General features: G+C 41.8%; 1 protein-coding gene across 1 annotated transcript in view; it reads right to left on the reverse strand.

Moving 5' to 3' along the window:
- The window catches only part of CPA6 (carboxypeptidase A6), a 300,719-nt gene that overhangs the window by 150,598 nt on the left and 130,041 nt on the right, over positions 1-20,080 (reverse strand). Inside the window, exon 2 of the mRNA XM_052651924.1 lies at positions 17,814-17,889. Within this exon, the coding sequence (XP_052507884.1) occupies positions 17,814-17,889 (76 nt within the window). The remainder of the gene's footprint in view (positions 1-17,813; positions 17,890-20,080) is intronic.

Genomic DNA, 20,080 nt, shown 5'->3' on the forward strand with positions numbered 1-20,080 from the left:
TGTCCATGGGATTTCCCAGGCAAGAATACTGGAGTAGGTTGCCATTCCCTTTTCCAGGGGAACTCCCCAACCCAGGGATCGAACCCAGGTCTCCTGCATTGCAGGCAGATTCTTTACTGTCTGAACCACCAGGAAAGGTGGATCAGTAAGTACTTTTCTGGGGACAGCCTTCCAAGTTTCGCTGATAGTTTAAATGTTATATAACATTGGTCTTTATCTTTCCAGATGGTGATGTCTAGGTTCCTTCCATCTACTATTAGTTGCTAAGCTAATGCCATATATTTTTGTTTTTGTTAAGATAGCACTCTGATGTACCACCTTCAGTATTAGCTGTGATGATGCTGAAGGGCAGAATATACCACCCAGGGTGGTCCAGTGGCTAAGACTCCACGTTCCCAATGCAAGGGGCCAGGGTTTGATCCCTGGTCAGGGAACTAGATCCCACATGCTGCAACTAAGACCCAGTGGAGCCAAATAATTGAATAACTATTTTAAAAAGAACATGCCATCCCCAAATATGACTGTAGGAATTCAGGACAAGCCACTTCAGGGGTGCTGCTTTGGTATTTTGATTATTTTAAGCCTTAAGCACTTTAAAAACAGCAAATGCAGGGAGAATTTTTTTAATTTTCCTTATCTGCCTGAAAATATTAATATATTCTTTAATAAGAAATATTCCTGTCAACAGTCATAACTCTCTTCCCTAGGAGTTTCCTCAACCAGGGAAGACTGACTCTTATCATAAGAGAGGAGACTAGAAACTGAAGCAGAGTCAGCCTTGCACCCTAATAGGCACATCAAGTTACAGACGTTTAACTCTACATTGCTTGTTAGTGATAAACTCATATTTCACTGTGGTCTTTGATTTTTTTCCCCTTATAAGTGACATATAGTCTAAAAGTTTGTAAGCATACTCTGCATTTGTCCTTTTTTTTTTTTTTTACTTTACAATATTGTATTGGTTTTGCCATATATCAGCATGAATCTGCCACAGGTATACACATGTTCCCCATCCTGAGTCCCTCCCCCTCCACCTCCCTCCCCGTACCATCCCTCTGGGTCATCCGAGTGCACCAGCCCCAAGCATCCTGGATAATTCTAACTTATGTGTTTCTGAGTGCTCAGTTGCTCAGTCATGTCTGACTCTGTGCAACCCCGTGGACTGTTGCCTGCCAGGCTCCTCTGTCCATGGAACTTTCCAGGCAAGAAAACTGGAGTAGGTTACCACTTCCCACTCCAGGGGATCTTCCTGACCCAGGATCGAAATTGCATCTCTTTAGTTTCCTGCACTGGTAGACAGATTCTTTACCATCTACTATTTAATTACAGTTGTCTGGAATTCTGATTATAACCCCAGCTTCCTGGACATTTTCTGGAGACCATAAGCATAGGATGATGAAGAGAATGAGGCTAGATATTATTGGTCAGAGAATTAACTTTTATGACTATGTTTCTTACATTCTTTATATGAGATTGAATCTACTTATAATTATATGATGTATATGTTGTTTTTATAATTTATGAAGGAATAAATTATCCTAGGTAATATCCTTAGTCCTGTGAAAGTCAACCTTTAGTATACATCATTTATCTTGATCAACTCTGATCAATTGATCTCTTGACCAATAAGGGCTCTGATACTCTTAAAAGAGATCAGATGACCCCAAGAGACTGTTATGCCAAAATCAGTGTTTGTTTCATAGTCTATAAATTGTTTTGCCTGATATTTTTGACACACATATAATAAATGATAAGATCTGTGATATGTAGAGTCAACTTTACATTTGCTGAAATAGAAAGACCTCATTTGCTGCCACTATTTCTCCTCCAGTCTCTTAGCTTCTTCTCCATTATTCACATAGTCATAGTAGAAAAACAATTTTTTAATGTTTGATGTCAATTATTTAGATATACTAAAATAAAATGTGCTGAGATGGTTTGAACACATTATTAATCAATAAATAAAGAAGCAGGCTTGTTGCTGGGGGCGGCAGGAGAAATGGCTCACTGGCCAGGCCCTCAGCGCTTCTGGATAACATTGTGAAGGGAGCCAGGTTGGTCCGTGGCAAGCCCCCAGTTCCTTCCATCCTGACTCCCCCTTTTAGCACATCCACATCTCAGTGTTCTTTCTTGCTCTCAGCTGGCCACCTGGATAATCTCAGAAAAAGTTTTTTTTTCCAAACCTGATAAAGATTTCAGGTGAAACCTCCTGAAATCATGTTCAAAAGGAAATCCTTTAAATTAAAAAAGTCTTTTGTGAAATGGATGCAGGATGACTCCATTTTATTTTTTTTCATCTAAAAACTGGGATAATAATCCCAATCTTTAAATTGCAGCAATTGCATGATAAATATTTGATACTTAGAATGTTTGGCACATAGTAAGGGAAGAACTGTTAAATTCCTTCTCTATCCTTTTTTGGTGGGTGGAGGGATTTGAAGTCATTCTTTAATATGGCTTCCCTCATGGCTCAGATGGTAAAGAATCTGCCTGCAATGCAGACCTGGGTTCAGTTCTTGGGCTGGGAAGATTCCCTGGAGAAAGAAATGGCAACCCACTCCAGTATTCCTGCCTGGAAAATCCCATAGACAGAGGAGCCTGATGGGTTACAGTACATGGGGTCACAAAGAGTCAGACACAATTGAGTAACTAGCATTTTAATAGCTACTCCCTGCCATGACCTTTTTACATCTATTTCTCTTCAGATGATAGGGTTAGTGAGAATAAGGAACTTAATTTATCTTGATAACTACCATATCTCTGGGGCTAAAGCAAAGGTGCTGTGTTATGAATATACTGTCTTTTAACGGCAAGTCCACCCTCTTTTTGTCCTGCTTTGTGATACTCAAGCTGGGCCCTGCAAACATGTCTCCTCTGATGGCTGGTCAGTGTAGGCTTTGTCAAGAGAGGGCTGCAGAAATACAGCAGAGGAAGGAGCCTCTTCTGGTTCCCATGTGCTTTCTTCCCTCCCATGTCACTGCTTTTGGGGGCATATGTGAGTTGTGTGTGTGTGTATGTGTGTATGTTGCTCAGTTGTGTCTGACTCTTTGTAACCCCACGGACTGCAGCCTGCCAAGCTCCTCTGTCCGTGGGTTTTCCAGGCAAGAATACTGGAGTGGGTTGCCATTGCCTTTTCCAGGGGATCTTCCCAACCCAAGGACTGAAGCCAGTTCTGTACTGCAGGCAGATTCTTTACTGTCTGAGCCACCCAACTTGACTCATGTGAGTCCTAGTTGCACTTACTCTGTCAGGTTTTTCGGACCCTACAGCTAACAGTTTCCTTTGGACCAGCTCTGGCCTGCAGGTATCCTGGCTTATTTCTCCACCCGTCGGTGAGCCACTGACTCCAGGGAGGACAGAATCTCTGCCTTGGGGTTGGGGGTGGTGAAAAACTCTGTCAAGTTCTTAGTCCCTTTGTTTCTTTCCTATCCCAGGGGATAGAGGGCACAAGTGCAGTACCCTCCGTCCTTGTATTTGCTCTCTTATGCCTTTAGTGGCTAGTCATCTTGTACTAAGTTAATACTATTGGGTTGGCCAAAAATCTCCTTTGGATTTTCCCATAACATCTGAAAGAATGAACATTTTGGCCAACACAATACTTTACATAAATTTTTTCTGTTCAAATTATTAGTATGGTTTCTGACTGGACCTTGGCTGATCTTGTTGACTAAACCAATGGACTGTCTGTTCTAAGCCAGGCTCCTGATGTGGTGACTGAGGTTTTAGGACAAGTAAGGGTGGGACTGTTGAATGAGAGAAGAACACATCCTGCCCTTCTGTTGTTTATCCTCCCATCTAGTCACTCCTTCCTGAGAGCCCAGGGCTTGCTCCCTCATCAGATCACCGCCAAGCTCAGACTCGTCCACCAACACAGAGATGCCTTTTGCCTACGATCCCAAAGTTCTCTCTCTAAGGGGGTGAACAAACAAGACCCTGCACTGGGTCAATATCTTCTCCTTGTGAGATCATGATTGTGCCTTCTGGACTGTCTCTTTTCTTCTTTCTCAAAAATCTGAGGCCGAGTCTCCACCCAGATCACAGTCCACTTTCAAAATGTGACTAAAACATGAGAGAACAGAAGAACACTCACGATCAGACAGCCTCAAAGCAAATGCGATTATCAGGAAAAGATCTAAGAGATGTATCTGTGGGACCATGGGAATTTCAATCACTCCACAGTTACACAGCTATGAAAACAAAATGGTAGAAAACAGGAAATGTCTTTAACTGAGTCAATTCTTTGTGGTAGTGGCTGATGAATATGCAGAAGCTGCTCTGAATTTTTTTAGGGCACAGAGAACTGCCACATAGGCATCCATAATAACTTTTTTTAAGTTATAAGAAAGGCATGGATTTGTTCATCAAGCTCATCAAGGATGTCAGCACCTTAAAGAGATACAGACACTTTTGATTAAACAGAACAAATAGACTCCGAGAACACCTGAAATCTGGTTTTCAAATTGAAATATTTCTGGCTATTACCATTATTGTAGTCATTGAGTTAGTAAACACCAGAAGGCAAAATTCTGAAGTGACCTGAGCCTCTAGCAGAAAGTAGCATAACTTAAAGATGATTCTCTCAGGAAACTTACATCAAGATTTTAGAGAAATCCTATTTCCTTCATCAAACTTCCTTTTGAAGAGACAGATAATTTCCTCTGCCTCACACCTTTGCCTATTTCTTGATATTCCCTTTAACCCATCGTTCTATCCAAAAGATGATCTATGATGATCATCTATTGGATCCTGTTTAAAATATATTCAGTCATACATATGTACTTGATTAGAATCCAAGTTAGAGTTGCTTGCATTATAATAATAGGCAAGTAGATGAATGAATGACTGCCGGAGTCCAGCCCCGGTGGATCCAGGGAATTTGAAGGGTGGACGGAGTCGGCGAGGAGAGATTTATTTAATTAGAAATATAAGATTAGATTAGGAAAGAATAGTGTAGTAGGAAAATTAGTGGAGAAAAGAGGCTGAATAACTTGGTTTACGTGGAGAACTAATAAAACCTTGAGACAAGAGGTTTGCACCAGCTACGTTAGGCCACCGGCGCCGGTTTGAATAGTGGAGGGTGTCCCACCTTGGGCTCCCTCTCGCGTGGGTCTTAGAAGCCAGGGCAAGTAAGTATACATGGTGAGCCTCCACGCCCCAGATGGGAATTCAGCCAGAAAATAGAGTAAAGAAGACACGGGGTGACCAAGCTGCTTTGGTGAGCGAGGCACCAATAACTTTATTTTTTAAAAGGACTTTTATACCTTTCCCACAAACGATGTTGTGTACATTATCTTCTGGCTTTGGAGGCCTGTGAAACATTTTAAGACCCTCTTTTGATAAAGGCTGTTCAACCAGAAAACTTATTTTCCCTTGAAGTGTTTTTTCTTTATATTTCTAATCTATGTCAGCCTCAGAAAGTATCAAACAAAGTTACATTTTCGTGAAGCAAAGGTGCAGTAAGTTACAATGAAGAAAGAACCAATTAGCTCAAAAGTCTGATGTGGTTAGTTTCAAGGCTACATTTGTTTTTTTCTTACATTCTGACTATGTTAACAAATGTGCTCCCAGGTGTACAGTGGATAAGAGATATGGGAACTTAGCAACAAGCATTGGCCCAATAATGAAATCCTACACCAGCACTACTCTAATAACTTTTAACTCTTTGAAAGGCTTTATGTTTTAGGCTTCCCATGCCTCTCACAGGTGGGGGGCTGTAAACAATCACATGCGTAGCTGTAAACGTCTGGGTAAGGCAAGTTAGAGAGCCATCAGAGGGGTTTTTGGATTGAAACACTCTTATTATGCCCAGGAGACTTATTATCTAAAAGCTCTAAATTAACTTTTCCCTAAAAAAAGGTGGTGGGGGGACAGCCTCCTGTTTAATGTCAGAAGAGTAGGTGAAAAGCGTAATATAGTAAAGCAGGCAGACTCTGATTTGGGGGTAAGATGCTCAGGAAATTCCAGGGGGAACCCCTGAAGCCTGATCCCCACCTTTGCATTTTGTCAGGCTTCCTTCCTCATGACCTTTGCCACGGGCGGGATTCCTCATGCTGGCTCCCGGCAAATGACATCTGTTTATTCCTGCAAGGTTTGTTGAGTGTTTACTACAGCCAAGTACTAGGGAGTGTCAGATCCAAAGAAGAATGGCAAGTTCTCTCTGCTCTCAGAAGGTTTTCAGTCTACTGAGGGAGACACAGCATGTCAAAAATAACTGCAGTATCAGTTCAGTTCAGTTCATTTCAGTTCAGTCACTCAATCGTGTCCGACTGTTTGCGACCCCATGAATTGCAGCGCGCCAGGCCTCCCTGTCCATCACTAACTCCCGGAGTTCACCCAGACTCACGTCCATCGAGTCCATGATGCCATCCAGCCATCTCATCCTCTGTTGTCCCCTTCTTCTGCCCCCAATCCCTCCCAGCATCAAAGTCTTTTCCAATGAGTTAACTCTTCGCATGAGGTGACCAAAGTACATACAGATATATTAATTTATGTACCAGCTATAGGGTAACCCAAGTGTGTGAATAATCAGCTCTTTCTAAATTTTCCTACATTACAGGTTAGGAAGTAGGGGCACAGATAAATCAGGTAATTTGCGGACACATACAACATGAAAGGGCTTCCCAGATGGCTCAGTGGTAAAGAATCTGTCTGCTGATGCAGGAGACATTGGTTCAATCCCTGGGTTGGGAAGATCCCTTGGAGAAGGAAATGGCAACCTACTCCAGTATTCTTGCCTGGAAAATCTCATGGACAGAGGAGCCAGGTGGGCTACAGTCCATGGGGTCACAGAGTCGGACATGACTGAGCATGCACACATACAACATGGAAGAGCCTAGATATGAACCCAGGAAGTCTGTCTCCAAGGGTGATACTCTCATTCATCACCAAGTTAACTGCTTTCCCCAACTGACCTGTATAAGACCTCACATGGTTAAATATTTAATACATGTGTTTGGATGGTGATGGTCCACCCCTTTGAGTCACTGGTACTCATTTATATGCTGGTGCCTATTTCTTTAAAATGAGGTTCCATCTTTCTCACCAAAAATGATCTCTAAAACCATGTAAGGCAGGGGAAATCACTCCATATTTATGTAACTAGAGAAAAAAATATACTAGAAAACAGGAAACTTCTAAAACCAAGCAAAGTCTTTGTAACTGTGGCTGATGAATAGGCTATTGTAAGTCCATGGGTCTAGGAAATGGCACCAAAGTGTAGTCTATACATTTGGTCGGAAACCTCTCAGTCACTAAGAAGCTTCATCTCTGCCCTTAAAAAGGAACTTCATCTGTTCCCACATACTTGATCCCATGTTCATGTCCTTTAAAAGCAGAAATAGATTCACATTTGATGAAGTAAAAATCACGCCCTTCAATTCTTATTATTTTGGGGGTGAAATTATAAGAATAAATACAAAGGGTGATTTACAAAGGACAGGAAAAAAGGTGAAGCCCAAAGGGTGGGTCTGGAAGGAACAATGGTCTCTTGTATGTTTTGGCAGGGCCACGTTCCTAGGAGTGTGTGCCTGGCTATGCACTTCTTTAGCACCAATGGAAGACTCACTTATTACTTTCCCATCAATGCCTCCGTGTGTGTGTGTGTGTGTGTGTGTGCTTAGATGCTCAGTCGTGCTTGACTCCTGTGATGCCACAGACTGTAACCCGCCAGGCTCCTCTGTCCATGGGATTCTCCAGGTAAGAATACTGGAGTGGTTGCTATTTTCTTCTCCAACCAGGATCTTCCCAACCCAGGAGCTAAATGCACTGACTGATATTCAGGAATCTACTAAATTGCAGATCTGTAAGCAACTCCTTGGAAGAAAAGTTATGACCAACCTAGATAGCATATTGAAAAGCAGAGACATTACTTTGCTGATTAAGGTCCGTCTAGTCAAGGCTATGGTTTTTCCAGTGGTCATGTATGGATGTGAGAGTTGGACTGTGAAGAAGGCTGAGGGCCGAAGAATTGATGCTTTTGAACTGTGGTGTTGGAGAAGACTCTTTGGACTGCAAGGAGATCCAACCAGTCCATTCTGAAGGAGATCAGCCCTGGGATTTCTTTGGAAGGAATGATGCTAAAGCTGAAACTCCAGTACTTTGGCCACCTCATGTGAAGAGTTGACTCATTGGAAAAGACTTTGATGCTGGGAGGGATTGGGGGCAGGAGGAGAAGGGGACGACAGAGGCTGAGATGGCTGGATGGCATCATGGACTCGATGGACATGAATCTGAGTGAACTCCGGGAGTTGGTGATGGACAGGGAGTCCTGGTGTGCTGCGATTCATGGGGTCACAAAGAGTCGGACACGACTGAGTGACTGAACTGAACTGAAGCAACTCATTTCACTGGGGATGGATTGGGGGAGGGAAGATGTTGGTTAAGTACAAAGTGACATAGATGCCCAGATATACTGTCTGTAGAGGGTCAGAATTCAAGGAGAACCCTAAGTGTTCGCCTAATCTTCAAAGGTGAGAGATGTTTACGAGTAGGGCAAAGAGGAGAAGAGCATTCCAGATAAGAGAAATAGCTTAGAAAAGGCCCCTCGGAGAGAAACGACAGTGAGGTCAGTACAGCCAGGGTTCTGAGCACTGAGCCAAGGACAAAATGGATGATGAGAAAAGCTTAAGAGGCAGGCCGGGTGGGGTTTTCAAGGAATCTGTGTGTCATGCCATAGAGTTTGAAGTTTATACCCTTGGCCAGTGCTCGAGTCTCCTTACCACCTGTGAAGGCACCTAAGGAGCTTTTCAAAACACTATAATAACCAAGGTTTATCTGGAATTTGAGCCTTGGTTATCAGAATTGAATCTGAGGGGGCCAGATACCAGCTTCCAAGAAGACTCAGTGTACAGCCTGGACTAGAAATACTGCTACTGACAATGAGTTGTTGTTCAGTCGCCCAGTCATGTCCGACTCTTTGCGACCCCATGAACTGCAGCACGCCAGGCTTCCCTGTCCCTCACGATCTCCCAGAGTTTGCTCAGAGTCATGTCCACTGAGTCGGTGATGCCGTCTAACCATCTCATCTTCTGTCACCCTGTTCTCCTCCTGCCCTCAATCTTTCCCAGAAACAGGGTCTTTTCCAGTGTTGACAATGGGGAACACCTCAAAAGCTTTAATGACATGGTCAGTTTTCACTTCAGAAAGATCACCTTGCCTACACTATGAGGAACAAATAGAAGGCATATGTGAGTGATGGGAAGGCAGTTTGGGAGATGAGTGCAAACCACGCTAGAGACCATAGGGCCAGAATCACGGTAGCGGCAGCGAGACTACAGACAAGGTGCTGTCATCTCTCACTTCATAGTCGGTGCAGACTGGAAAGGATGTGTATGTGTGGGGTTTGAGGTTGCTTATAAAAATGACCACACATTTTTCTCATGTCTGTATTCCCACCTTGCATGCATACTTGCATGCAAAGTCACTTCAGTCACGTCAACCTCTTTGAGATCCCATGAACTGTAACCCACCAGGCTCCTCTGTCCATGGGATTCTCCAGCCAAGAATACTAGAGTGGGTTGCCATTCCTTTTCTCCAGGGAATCTTCCCAACCCAGGGATCGAACCTGAGTCTCATATGTCTCCTGCACTGGCAGACAGGTTCTTTACCACTAGCACCACCTGAAAGCCCACAGTTCACACCTTGCAATCATCTAATCAAGAACTGGAGTCTGTTGTACCTTGAGTTTGGTTTGGCCGTTTTACTTCCTTTGGCTGATGGAATGTGGAAGAAGTCCTGAGTTTTGAACTTGGGTTTAAGATTTGTAAGTTTGCTTTCAGATCTCCATGACACCTGGACTAGCTACCTAGACGTAAGAGACACATGGTCAAGATGTCCTGTCATTCCAGCCCACAGCCAGTTCCTAGCCATGAGAGTGATGGTAGGTAGATGAATGAGCCCAGGGGAGATCACCTTCTAAGGGAGACTGCGCTGGATCTGGCCTCTCGAACTGTCCAGTTTCAAGCACTTTAGGAATAACAATTACTATCATCCAATAACAGCAACTACTTTTAAAGTTTAAAAACTCATCTCAGAACAGGTTGTTTAAAGATCAAAACTAAGAAGTCTTACAAACAGAAAAGAAACATGGTAAACTTAAAATGCAGTGGTATTCCACCTTCTAAAGTAAGGGAAATAAAAATAAAAATTAACAAATGGAACTTAATTAAACTTAAAAGCTTTTGCAGAGCAAAGGAAACTATAAACAAGATGAAAAGATGATGTTCAGAAAGGGAGAAAATAATTGCAAATGAAGCAAGTGATAAAGGACTAATCTCCAAAATATACAAGCCATTCATGCAGTTCAATATCAGAAAAACAACCCAATCAAAAAAGAGACAAAAGACCTAAACAGAAATTTCTCCAAAGAAGACTTCGAGATGGTCAATAAACACATGAAAAGATGCTCAACATCATTCATTGTTAGAAAAATGCAAATCAAAACTACAATGAGGTATCACCTCACACCAGACAGAATGGCCATCATCAAAAAATCTACAAAGAATAAGCCCTGGAGAGGATGTGGAGAAAACTAAATCCACTTGCACTGTTGGTGGGAATGGAAATCGATACAGCCGCTATGGAGAACAGTATGGAGATTCCTTTAAAAACTAGGAATAAAACTATCATGCTGCTGCTGCTAAGTTGCTTCAGTCATGTCCGACTCTGTGTGACCCCATATATGGCAGCCCATGAGGCTCCCCCGTCCCTGGGATTCTCCAGGCAAGATCACTGGAGTGAGTTGCCATTTACTTCTCCAATGCATGAAAGTGAAAAGTGAAAATGAAGATGCTCAGTTGTATCTGACTCTTAGCGACCCCATGGACTGCAGCCCACCAAGCTCCTCCGTCCATGGGATTTTCCAGGCAAGAGTACTGGAGTGGGTTGCCATTGCCTTCTCCGATATGACTCAGCAATCCCACTATTGGGCCTATACCTTGAGGAAAACAGAACTGAAAAAGATACATATGCTCCAATGTTCATTGCAGCACTATTCAAAATAGCTAGGATGTGGGAACTACCCAGATGTCCATCAGTGGATGAATGGATAAAGAAGATATGGTACATATATACAATAGAATATTACTCAGCCATAAAAAGAAATGAATTTGAGTCAGTTGAACTGAGTTGGATGAACCTAGAGCCTGTTACACCCAGTAAAGTAAGTCAGAAAGAAAAAACAAATATCATATATTACTGCATTTATATGGAATCTAGAAAAATGGTATTTATGAACCTATTTGCAGGGCAGCAGTAGAGATGCAGACACAGAGAACAGACTTGTAGTCACAGGGGGGGAAGGAAAGGGTGGGTTCAACTGAGATAGTAGCTTTGAAACATACACATTACCATGTGTAATATAGATAACTAGTGGAAAGTTACTCCATAACACAGGGAGCTCAACCCAGTGCTTTGTGACAACCTAGAGAGGTGGGATGGGGGTGGGGCAGGAAGGAGGTTCAGGAGAGAGGGGATACACACACACACACACACACACACACACACACACACACACACACACATACACACACTTATGACTGATTCACGTTGTTGTACAATAGAAACCAACACATTGTAAAGCAAATGTCATCCAATTAAAAATAAATTTAAAAAATACAGTGGCATTAGTCCATGGTCATGTTGTCAACTTGAGTAAATTAAATGAAGGATCAGGGTAATCAGAATAAGAATACTGTAGGATTTTTTTTTTTAACTTTTGAAAGAATGTTTCCAATGTATTCCTGTCTTTTCCACAGATTGTATTATTTCTCTTAATGTTTCTGTTATTGAGTTTACTAATTACCAATAGCCACACAAAGGGAGGAAAAAACTGCATACCACCTCTGATATTTGTATTCCTGAAATGTAGTCCATAACTGCATTTGAACATCTTGCCTGGATTATAAGAAGCTTTCTTTCAAAAATCATGCCAGAGAAAGCAAAAGCAAAGTTGCTTCATTATTTTACAAAGCTTTTAACAGAAAAATGTAAATGTTATTTCCTGCCCCAAACATTATGACAGATTCAAGTTTTGGTCTCTTCTTCACATTTATCTTTCAATATCATTCAAAATGCTTGTGTGTATCATCAGCTAACTTACTGAGTCACTGGCTGTTTGAGGTTATTCTATTAGATTTTTATTGCTAAGTTACCATAAATTTAGTGGTGTAGTTTTTTACCTTACCGTTTCTGTGGGTCAGAAGTGGCTTGGTTTTCTGCTTAGGGTGTGACAGGGCTGCAATTAAGGTGCCAGCTTAAAATGCAGTCTCATCTGGGGCTCAGGATCCTCTTACATTCTCACCGGTGATGGTAAAATTGACTTCATTGTGGTTGTAGGACTGAGGTCTCTGTTTTCCTTCTAGTCAACTGTCAAAAACTAGAGACCTCCTGCAGTTTCTTGCTACGTGGCAGCTCTCAGCCTAGATGTTTGATTTCCTCCAGGCCAGCAGGAGTCTTTCTGATTTCCTCTTTTTGCAATCATGTGGGGGAAAGCACTCTGTTTTTAAAGTGTTCACCTGATTAGGTCAGGCCCACCTGAGCACTCTCTCTACTTTAAGATCAACTGACTTGGTACCCTACTTACATTTGCAAAATCCTTTAAAAGCAGTGCCTAGATTAGTGTTGGATGGAATAGCTGGGAGAAGGTGTGTATATACCAGGGCTAAAAATCTTAAAGCTCATCTTAGAATTCCGTCTCTCATAGCAATGCTTAAGAGATCCTCTAATGGCACAATCAGTTTCTAATGAAACTCAGAACAAGTAACTCCTGCAGCAAGAATTCTATAATTTATCTTCTTCCTTACAAGTTTCCTAATCCATTAAACTGTCCAGTTGGATGTTTGAACTCGTGAGCTCCTAGAGACCACAGGTGTTCTGGACTCCTGTGGGTCCAGCTGCATGACTTGGGAGGGTACCAAGAAGGATTAAAAGAAGAGAGCGGTCAACTAGAGCACAATACTGAGGAGGGAGGTCACACCTGGGCAAGGCAGCAGCCAAGTTCACAACTCAGCAGAGAGAAAGGATAGAGCCTGCCTCATACGAAGTGCAGCTTTTTCCCCATGGAAATTTATGACTCTAGATGTGTCACTCAAAGATTCCAAGAAAACTAATATTTTTGGGGATATGGATAAACTTTCAGACACAGGACAGTGTTTTTATCCTACAGATCTCTGAAGAGAAAATTGGAAACAAATATCATTAGTTTCTCTTTCACCAAGGCTGTGTCAATTCTCTTAGAGAAACTTTGTCTGTGATGTTACATAAAGCCATTTTTGTTTCTTCAGAGCACAACGAATTTGTGAAGAAATGTAGGCAGAACATGGTGTTCAGACTTTAATTTTACTCACCTGCAAACTGTCCCCTTTCCATCATAATTTTATTTAAGTCATGGTTATGCTCTTAATTAACAATTTAATTGGTTAGTGCTTTCTCAATCCAGTTCTCTGGAGGCATGGGTTTCTGTTTAACTTTCTTGTTTTAAGTCTTCAGCGAAACCATGAAATTTAATTAGGAAAGTAACCAGCTTTGTAACAGCAGTTCTCTGTCTAATTAGCTATGCTCTGACAGTACCTTCTCAGATTCCATTCAGCATTGCACACACACTTTGCATTTGTTCAGGTTTCAAATAAGGCACTGTGAATTTAGCCTAAGCACATATTCCAATTGTTTTTCATTTTTCCATAAAGGCTTGGTTACAGCCAGTGAAAACAGAAAAAGTAACTTGGAGCATTCCTGTGTACATGTGCTAAGTCACTTCAGTTGTGTCTGACTCTGCGCAACCCTATGAACCGTAGCCTACCAGGCTCTTCTGTCCATGGGATTTCTCAGGCAAGGATACTGGAGGGGGTTGCCATGCCCTCCTCCAGGGGATCTTCCTGACTCAGGGATTGAACTTGCATCTCTTAACATCTCCTGCATTGGCAGGTGGGTTCTGTACCAGTATTACTACCTTGGAAGCCCTGAAGCATTTATATATGCTGTTAAACCAAGAGCCATCAAAGCCCAAGATGTAGAAATGTTATCTTACTGCGCTTATTCGTTTCTATTGCTGCAGAACAAATGACCACAAGCTCAGCTTAAAGCAATCCCCATTTATCATCTTACAATTCTATAGGTTGGAAGTCCAGATGCAGCTGGCTGGATTTTTTTCTTCAAGATTTCACCAAGCAAAGATCAAGGTGCAAGCTGGGCTGGAGTTTCATCTGGACCTCAGGGTCGTTTTCCAAGCTTGTTTGCTTGTGGCAGAATTCTTAATGCGTGTAGGACTGACATCTCCATCACCTTGCTGCCTATCACTGGGGACGGCTCTTATACCCTAGTGGCCACTCTCCTTATCCCATGGCTCCCGTGTGTGGTTCACAACACAGCAGCTTGATCTAGGCCAGTGGGAGCGCTTCTCTGACTTCTTCGTCTGTGAACAGCTGTGAACGCTCTGCTTTTAAGAGGCTTGCCTGATTAGGTCAGGCCCACCCTGGTACTCTCCCTTCAGGCGCATTACATTATATATCAAGAAAATGACTATCTTATCATATTGATGGCCCCCCCGCCCCTGCGCCTCTCCACACACACACACTCAGAGGAGGGATTATGCAGGATGTGTACACCATGGGGTAGAAGTTGTGGGGCCACCGTAGGATTCTGCCTGGCACACTATGCCGCAGGGAAAGAAGGCAACTGAAAGCCTCTGGCAAACTCTCCTCCCTCTCTCCCCATGGAGGCAGTGCACAGGGTGCGCTGAAGAGCTGTTAACAATGGCCCCAATTCTGTCCCGCCAGCTCCACAGGGCATTGGATGGCAGACTGTCACATTCTTTCTTCTCTGCAGGCTGCTTTCTCTGCCTGGCCAGAATTGCCATTTTCAGCAGTGCAAGAGGATCACGGGATGAAATCACATGAATTTAAAAATTACATCAAGTTAACATGACACTTTTGGATAGAAATTTATTTAAGCTCAGGGCCTCAAACTTCAGCCCAATAAAACAATTTATAGGCTGAGCTGTAAGAGTCCTCCAGCAATCACTGAAACTGGAGGTGGTCTTGGTGACCTCCTGACTCAAGGAATACAGTAGGTAAGAGCATGATATTGATCACATTCTGAGACCAGGCTCCACCGTCCTGCAGACTCAGCTTTAATCCTCTCCACTGTGACTAGGACCAGAGAACATAGACTAGAGTCAGGAGGTGGGCTGACCTGGGCTCTAGAAGGTTCGGCACTGCCTAGATGTGTATTCTAGTTCTGCACTGTGACCTGGGCAAGTTCCTCAACCTCTATCTGTCTCTCCCCATTTCTCTGTCTGTCCACTTCAGTTGCTCAGTCATTCTGACTCTTTGCGACCCCATGGACTGCAGCACGCCAGGCTTTCATGTCCATCACCAACTCCTGGAGCCTGCTCAAACCCGTGTCCATCGAGTTAGTGATGCCATCCAACCATCTCATCCTCTGTCATCCCCTTCTCCTTCTAATCTCTCCCAGCATCAGGGTCTTTTCCAGTGAGTCAGTTCTTTGCATCAGGTGGCCAAAGTATTGGAGCTTCAGCTTCATCATCAGTTCTTTCAATGAATATTCAAGATTGATTTCCTTTAAACCGCTCAGGATTGACTGGTTGGATCTCCTTGCAGTCCAAGGGACTCTCAAGAGTCTTCTCCAACACACAGTTCAAAAGCACCAATTCTTCAGTGCTCAGGCTTCTTTATGGTCCAACTCTCACATCCATACATGACCAGTGGAAAAACCATAGCTTTGACTAGACAGACCTTTGTTGGCCAAGTAATGTCTCTGCTTTTTAATATGCTATCTAGGTTGGTCATAACACAGCAGTAATAACAATGCCCAATTCATTGTGTTGCTGAATTGAAGCAATTCTGGAAAGCACTTAGCACTGTGACCATCACATGGTGACCGTGAGGGGCCGGATGTAATTGTGATGTGGACTCAGAGTATCATCAACACTTGAAATATTAACTCCAACTCCCTCCCCTTCACTCTGCTCCCCTCTTTCCTCACCAGTCCCTTCCCCTTCTCTCAGTTGTCTTCTAAGCCCCTTCACATCCAAATCATTTCCTTCCCTGGTTTATTCCCTTTCCTTAAGGACCTAATGAAAACAATATACAGGAACATTTTTTTCTGTATATGATTTGTGTTTTTCTTAAGTACCAAAAGTCACGATGTAAATGTGCTGTTATCAGGGTCTACCATCTTGTCTACGCTTAGCATCTTTTGGTTTCATCTACAATGACTGAAGAGTTTATAAGGAATTCCCACAGTTCCCACTGATATAATGTTATTGCTTTTGATAGTGGTAAGTGCTTATCACATATAGAACTATGCAATTTCATTTTCATAACTCTATAAGGCCTACCAGGTAAACATATTCACAGAATGGGGGGAAAGTCCTTTGATGAACAATTTTTGGTTCAGAATATTTGTTCCCTGAAATACTGCACACTAAGATGTAAAGGGGGCTCTTTTCCAGTGATATGTCTACCACACAACATCAATGGAGACAGAAGCTTCTACTTGAAGCTTGCTTTGTTTCACTGCGACTTTTGAGTCCCTGGGGTACTGTTCAGAGAGTGTTCAGGTATCACTGCTAAAAAATCTATAATGGGGTTGGTGAGCATATGTGACCAGAGGTAGCTCAATGCCAGTTCCTAGAATCAGAGATTCCTTCGAAGGGGAGAGGAGGTTTAGCAAACGCCTGGCAAGCTCAGCCTCGCTGGTACTGGAGAAAATCACCAGAGTTTGGCATAAACTCCTGCATCCTCATTCATGAGCCCCTGTCATAAGACCCCGACTTAAATTGGCACTGCCTGTGTAGGGACCATGGTGGAGGAGGAAGCAAGCAAGCAATAAAAGTTCAAATAAACTTCCTTTGCAAATAAAGTCAGTATCTGAAGGGGAGATGGCAAAGAGAAACATCAAACCAACAACAAAAGACCAAAAGTCTGATAAATATACATATCTCCGGAAGCTACCGAATTTATCCTTCCTCTGTCATCCCCCTAACACCATCTCCAGGTAGAGCTGTATGCCAGTCTTAGGACACTTGTTTGTCTATCCCACACTGAGGTTAATGAGCCCCACTGGTAAATCTGCTTTGCTTTCCATTAAAATGAAGCTAGAGCACCACAAACTTTATGGGATGCTTCTGTGCTTGGTAGGCACGGAAAAGAGACCGTCAACCCCATTTCTCATCATAACCTTTTAGCTAAAGTTAGCACTCAATTATATATAGTAATAGTGAGATGAGAAATCCTCTAACTCTAAAATCCATAGAATTCATCAAAGATTGAATAATCAAAGTCATTCAACCTTTGCCAACAGAATCCTCTTATCAGACTCACTGAAACATAGCAAAATTAATTAACTTGAGTTTCTAGCTTATTTTCCTCCGCTCATGTCTGCTTGAAGTTTTAATTAGAAGGAAAGTGTCTAGATGATCAGCAGAAAGATTTCAAGGAGGAGAAGTGAAGCTCTGGAAAATTACTAACTAAATTCACTCATTCGTTAAGAAAACCTTACTGAGCTTCTAATGTTCAAGACACTCATTGAGAACAAAGAAACAAACAAAAATAGACAAGCTCTCTCATGAAGCTTACATTCTATCTACTAAGGGAGATGGAAAATAGACTGGTAAATAGAAAACTGGTCAGATATATACAATTTGGAGTAACCTTAACTATACGTTCAAGGCACTTCCAGGTTATCTCTTAGCATTTTCTTCCCATGGCTATTGAAGTCCAGTGATTCAACCTCAGTCAGCAAAGCCTTGTAAACACATATGAGCATAATGACAAGTTGAGTGGACACTTGCTTACCTTCAGCTGGTGGCATATTTTCTTCAGTACAAATGCTTCCTCTTCTGTATTGGGAGTAAGTCTTATCACCTTATCGCTATAATAAAGGGAAAGAAATGGTGAGGTATGCCCTTCAAAAATAAAGATACAGCCATTTCTATATTTTTTTAAAAACTGCCTTTGCATTTAGAAAAAACAGAAAATTTTAGACTGGCCTATAGGAATTTTATTGCATTCGTGGCACGCTATGGTAGTTTTGATCGTTTTTTCCCCTCTGTCTTAAAACTATTAATTTTTTTCATCAGTTTTTGAAGACTACAAGTTCACACTCAAGCAGAGAAAGGTCAAAAAAACGGTAACAGTGGCCACAGGACAAGAAATTCCATGATATCTCAGAGCAGACACTCAGAAGGAAAATTCCCGGTAACAGGAAAAAAAAAAGCAAAAAAGCCGACTTAAAATTTTCAACTTTATGCTGCAAAGGAATGTGACTTTTGATAAGAGGACCCATGACATCCATACACAGTGGAACATTTCTGGTTTGGATTCTTCCCACCTTGAGAACATAAAGATAGACCCATCACTAAGGGACATCTTATTTCTCGAGTATACAGCTTACCAACTGGTATGTGAGACCAAACTGGAGGAAACCCCCTGCCCTCATTGTTTGTGGCCATTAAATCCCGATGGCTATAAAATTTTTGTTATTTAATTTTTATTTTTAAAATTTATTTTTATTGAAGTATAGTTGATTTACAATGTTGTGTTGGTTTCTGGTATACAGCTGTCATTCAGTTATATATATATGTGTATATATATTTTTATTTTCATATTATTTTCCTTTATGGTTATGCAACATTTTGAAAGTGATAAAAACTTAAAATCAATTTTTACAGCCATTAAAAATTTTCCACAATTAAAATTACATCTGAATAGTCTACACAGATTCTGAATTGCCTAAAAAGACTAGAGGTGTCATGCTTTCCACCAGAGAGCTCTCTGCAGTGGTACTTTTCCCCCAGGTGTGCCAGACACGTATTATCACTTTCTAATTTTGTCATGATGAGCTTGAGAAGCACAACTCTAGTATATAATAATCACAACTATACATGTATAACTGAATGACTGTGCTGTACACCTGAAACTAACACCCTGTAAATCAACTACGCTTCAATAAGAAAATTATTTATCATAGTAAAAAACCCCACAACTGTTCAATGAGTTTTTCAAGGAGTAGAAACTTATTAAATATTTATTAGCAGATTGGTATAAAGGAGATCATTGAGAATAATTGGCTTCCAGAGGAAATGTGAGGAAAAATGGAGTGTAAGAGGAATGAGTATTTTCCATCATCTTCAATGGCATTTTACAATGACTGCAGACAAAACAGAATGTTATCAATACCACATATACAAAGCACAAAACAGAAACTCTAGCAGTTCAGCCTCAGCTTCTCTCTCCAGCCTCAAAGTTGTACCAGAATAAGGATGGAATGTATGAGCTTTTCCATGGCTTTACCACTTAGATGACTTGCAGTCTCAAAGACTAGGTGAAGATTAATATGGAGGACATCAGAGCCCAAGGGAGACTTTGGATTTGTTGGACAGTCATTCTTTAAGGCTGTGTGTCCATTTCCCATAATTTTTGCTTTATGCTTTCAAATGACCCTGTTATACCTTCCTTAGGCCTATGAGTTAAAAGACCCCTGGCTTGCTGAATGATAATTTAATATGTTGTACACACTGCTACTCAATATGGCTTTGTAGCTTTGGCTTTTGTATTCCTCAAAAACATCACACAAAACAACCTTTTGCTACCTGTGTCATAAAGTCCATTTTCCTGGAAAGAATAAAAAAGTAGAAGGAAAGGAAAAAAAAAAAATCACTGTAAAAAAAAAAAACACTTCAAATATGACCTTCAGAATTTAAATGCAATTACACCTCTTCTTTCATTCTTTTTTTTTTTCATTTCTATTACACATTTCTCTGAGCTTTGTGTTTTCTGGGTTCGTCATATCCTGGCCCCTCCCACCTGACCCAACATAATTCTTGGCAAAGAACAACTCCAATGGATGATATGGTTGTTTTTTGAGGGATGGATCGCTTGAGAGGTTGCTGAAAAACACCTCCATCTGGGGCCCTGTCAGCTCCTCAAGAGTGCAAAGAAAGCAATCTGTAGCTGTTTTACAGCCATGGGAAGTTTTTTTTTAAGATGATGGATAATTCAACCTGGCAATTGGTTCCTTCCCTGTGAGTACAGGATAAAAGGGGACCACCCCTGGGATTATT

Source organism: Budorcas taxicolor, chromosome 14 (assembly GCF_023091745.1).
Source record: "Budorcas taxicolor isolate Tak-1 chromosome 14, Takin1.1, whole genome shotgun sequence".
Taxonomy (NCBI): Eukaryota; Metazoa; Chordata; class Mammalia; order Artiodactyla; family Bovidae; genus Budorcas; species Budorcas taxicolor.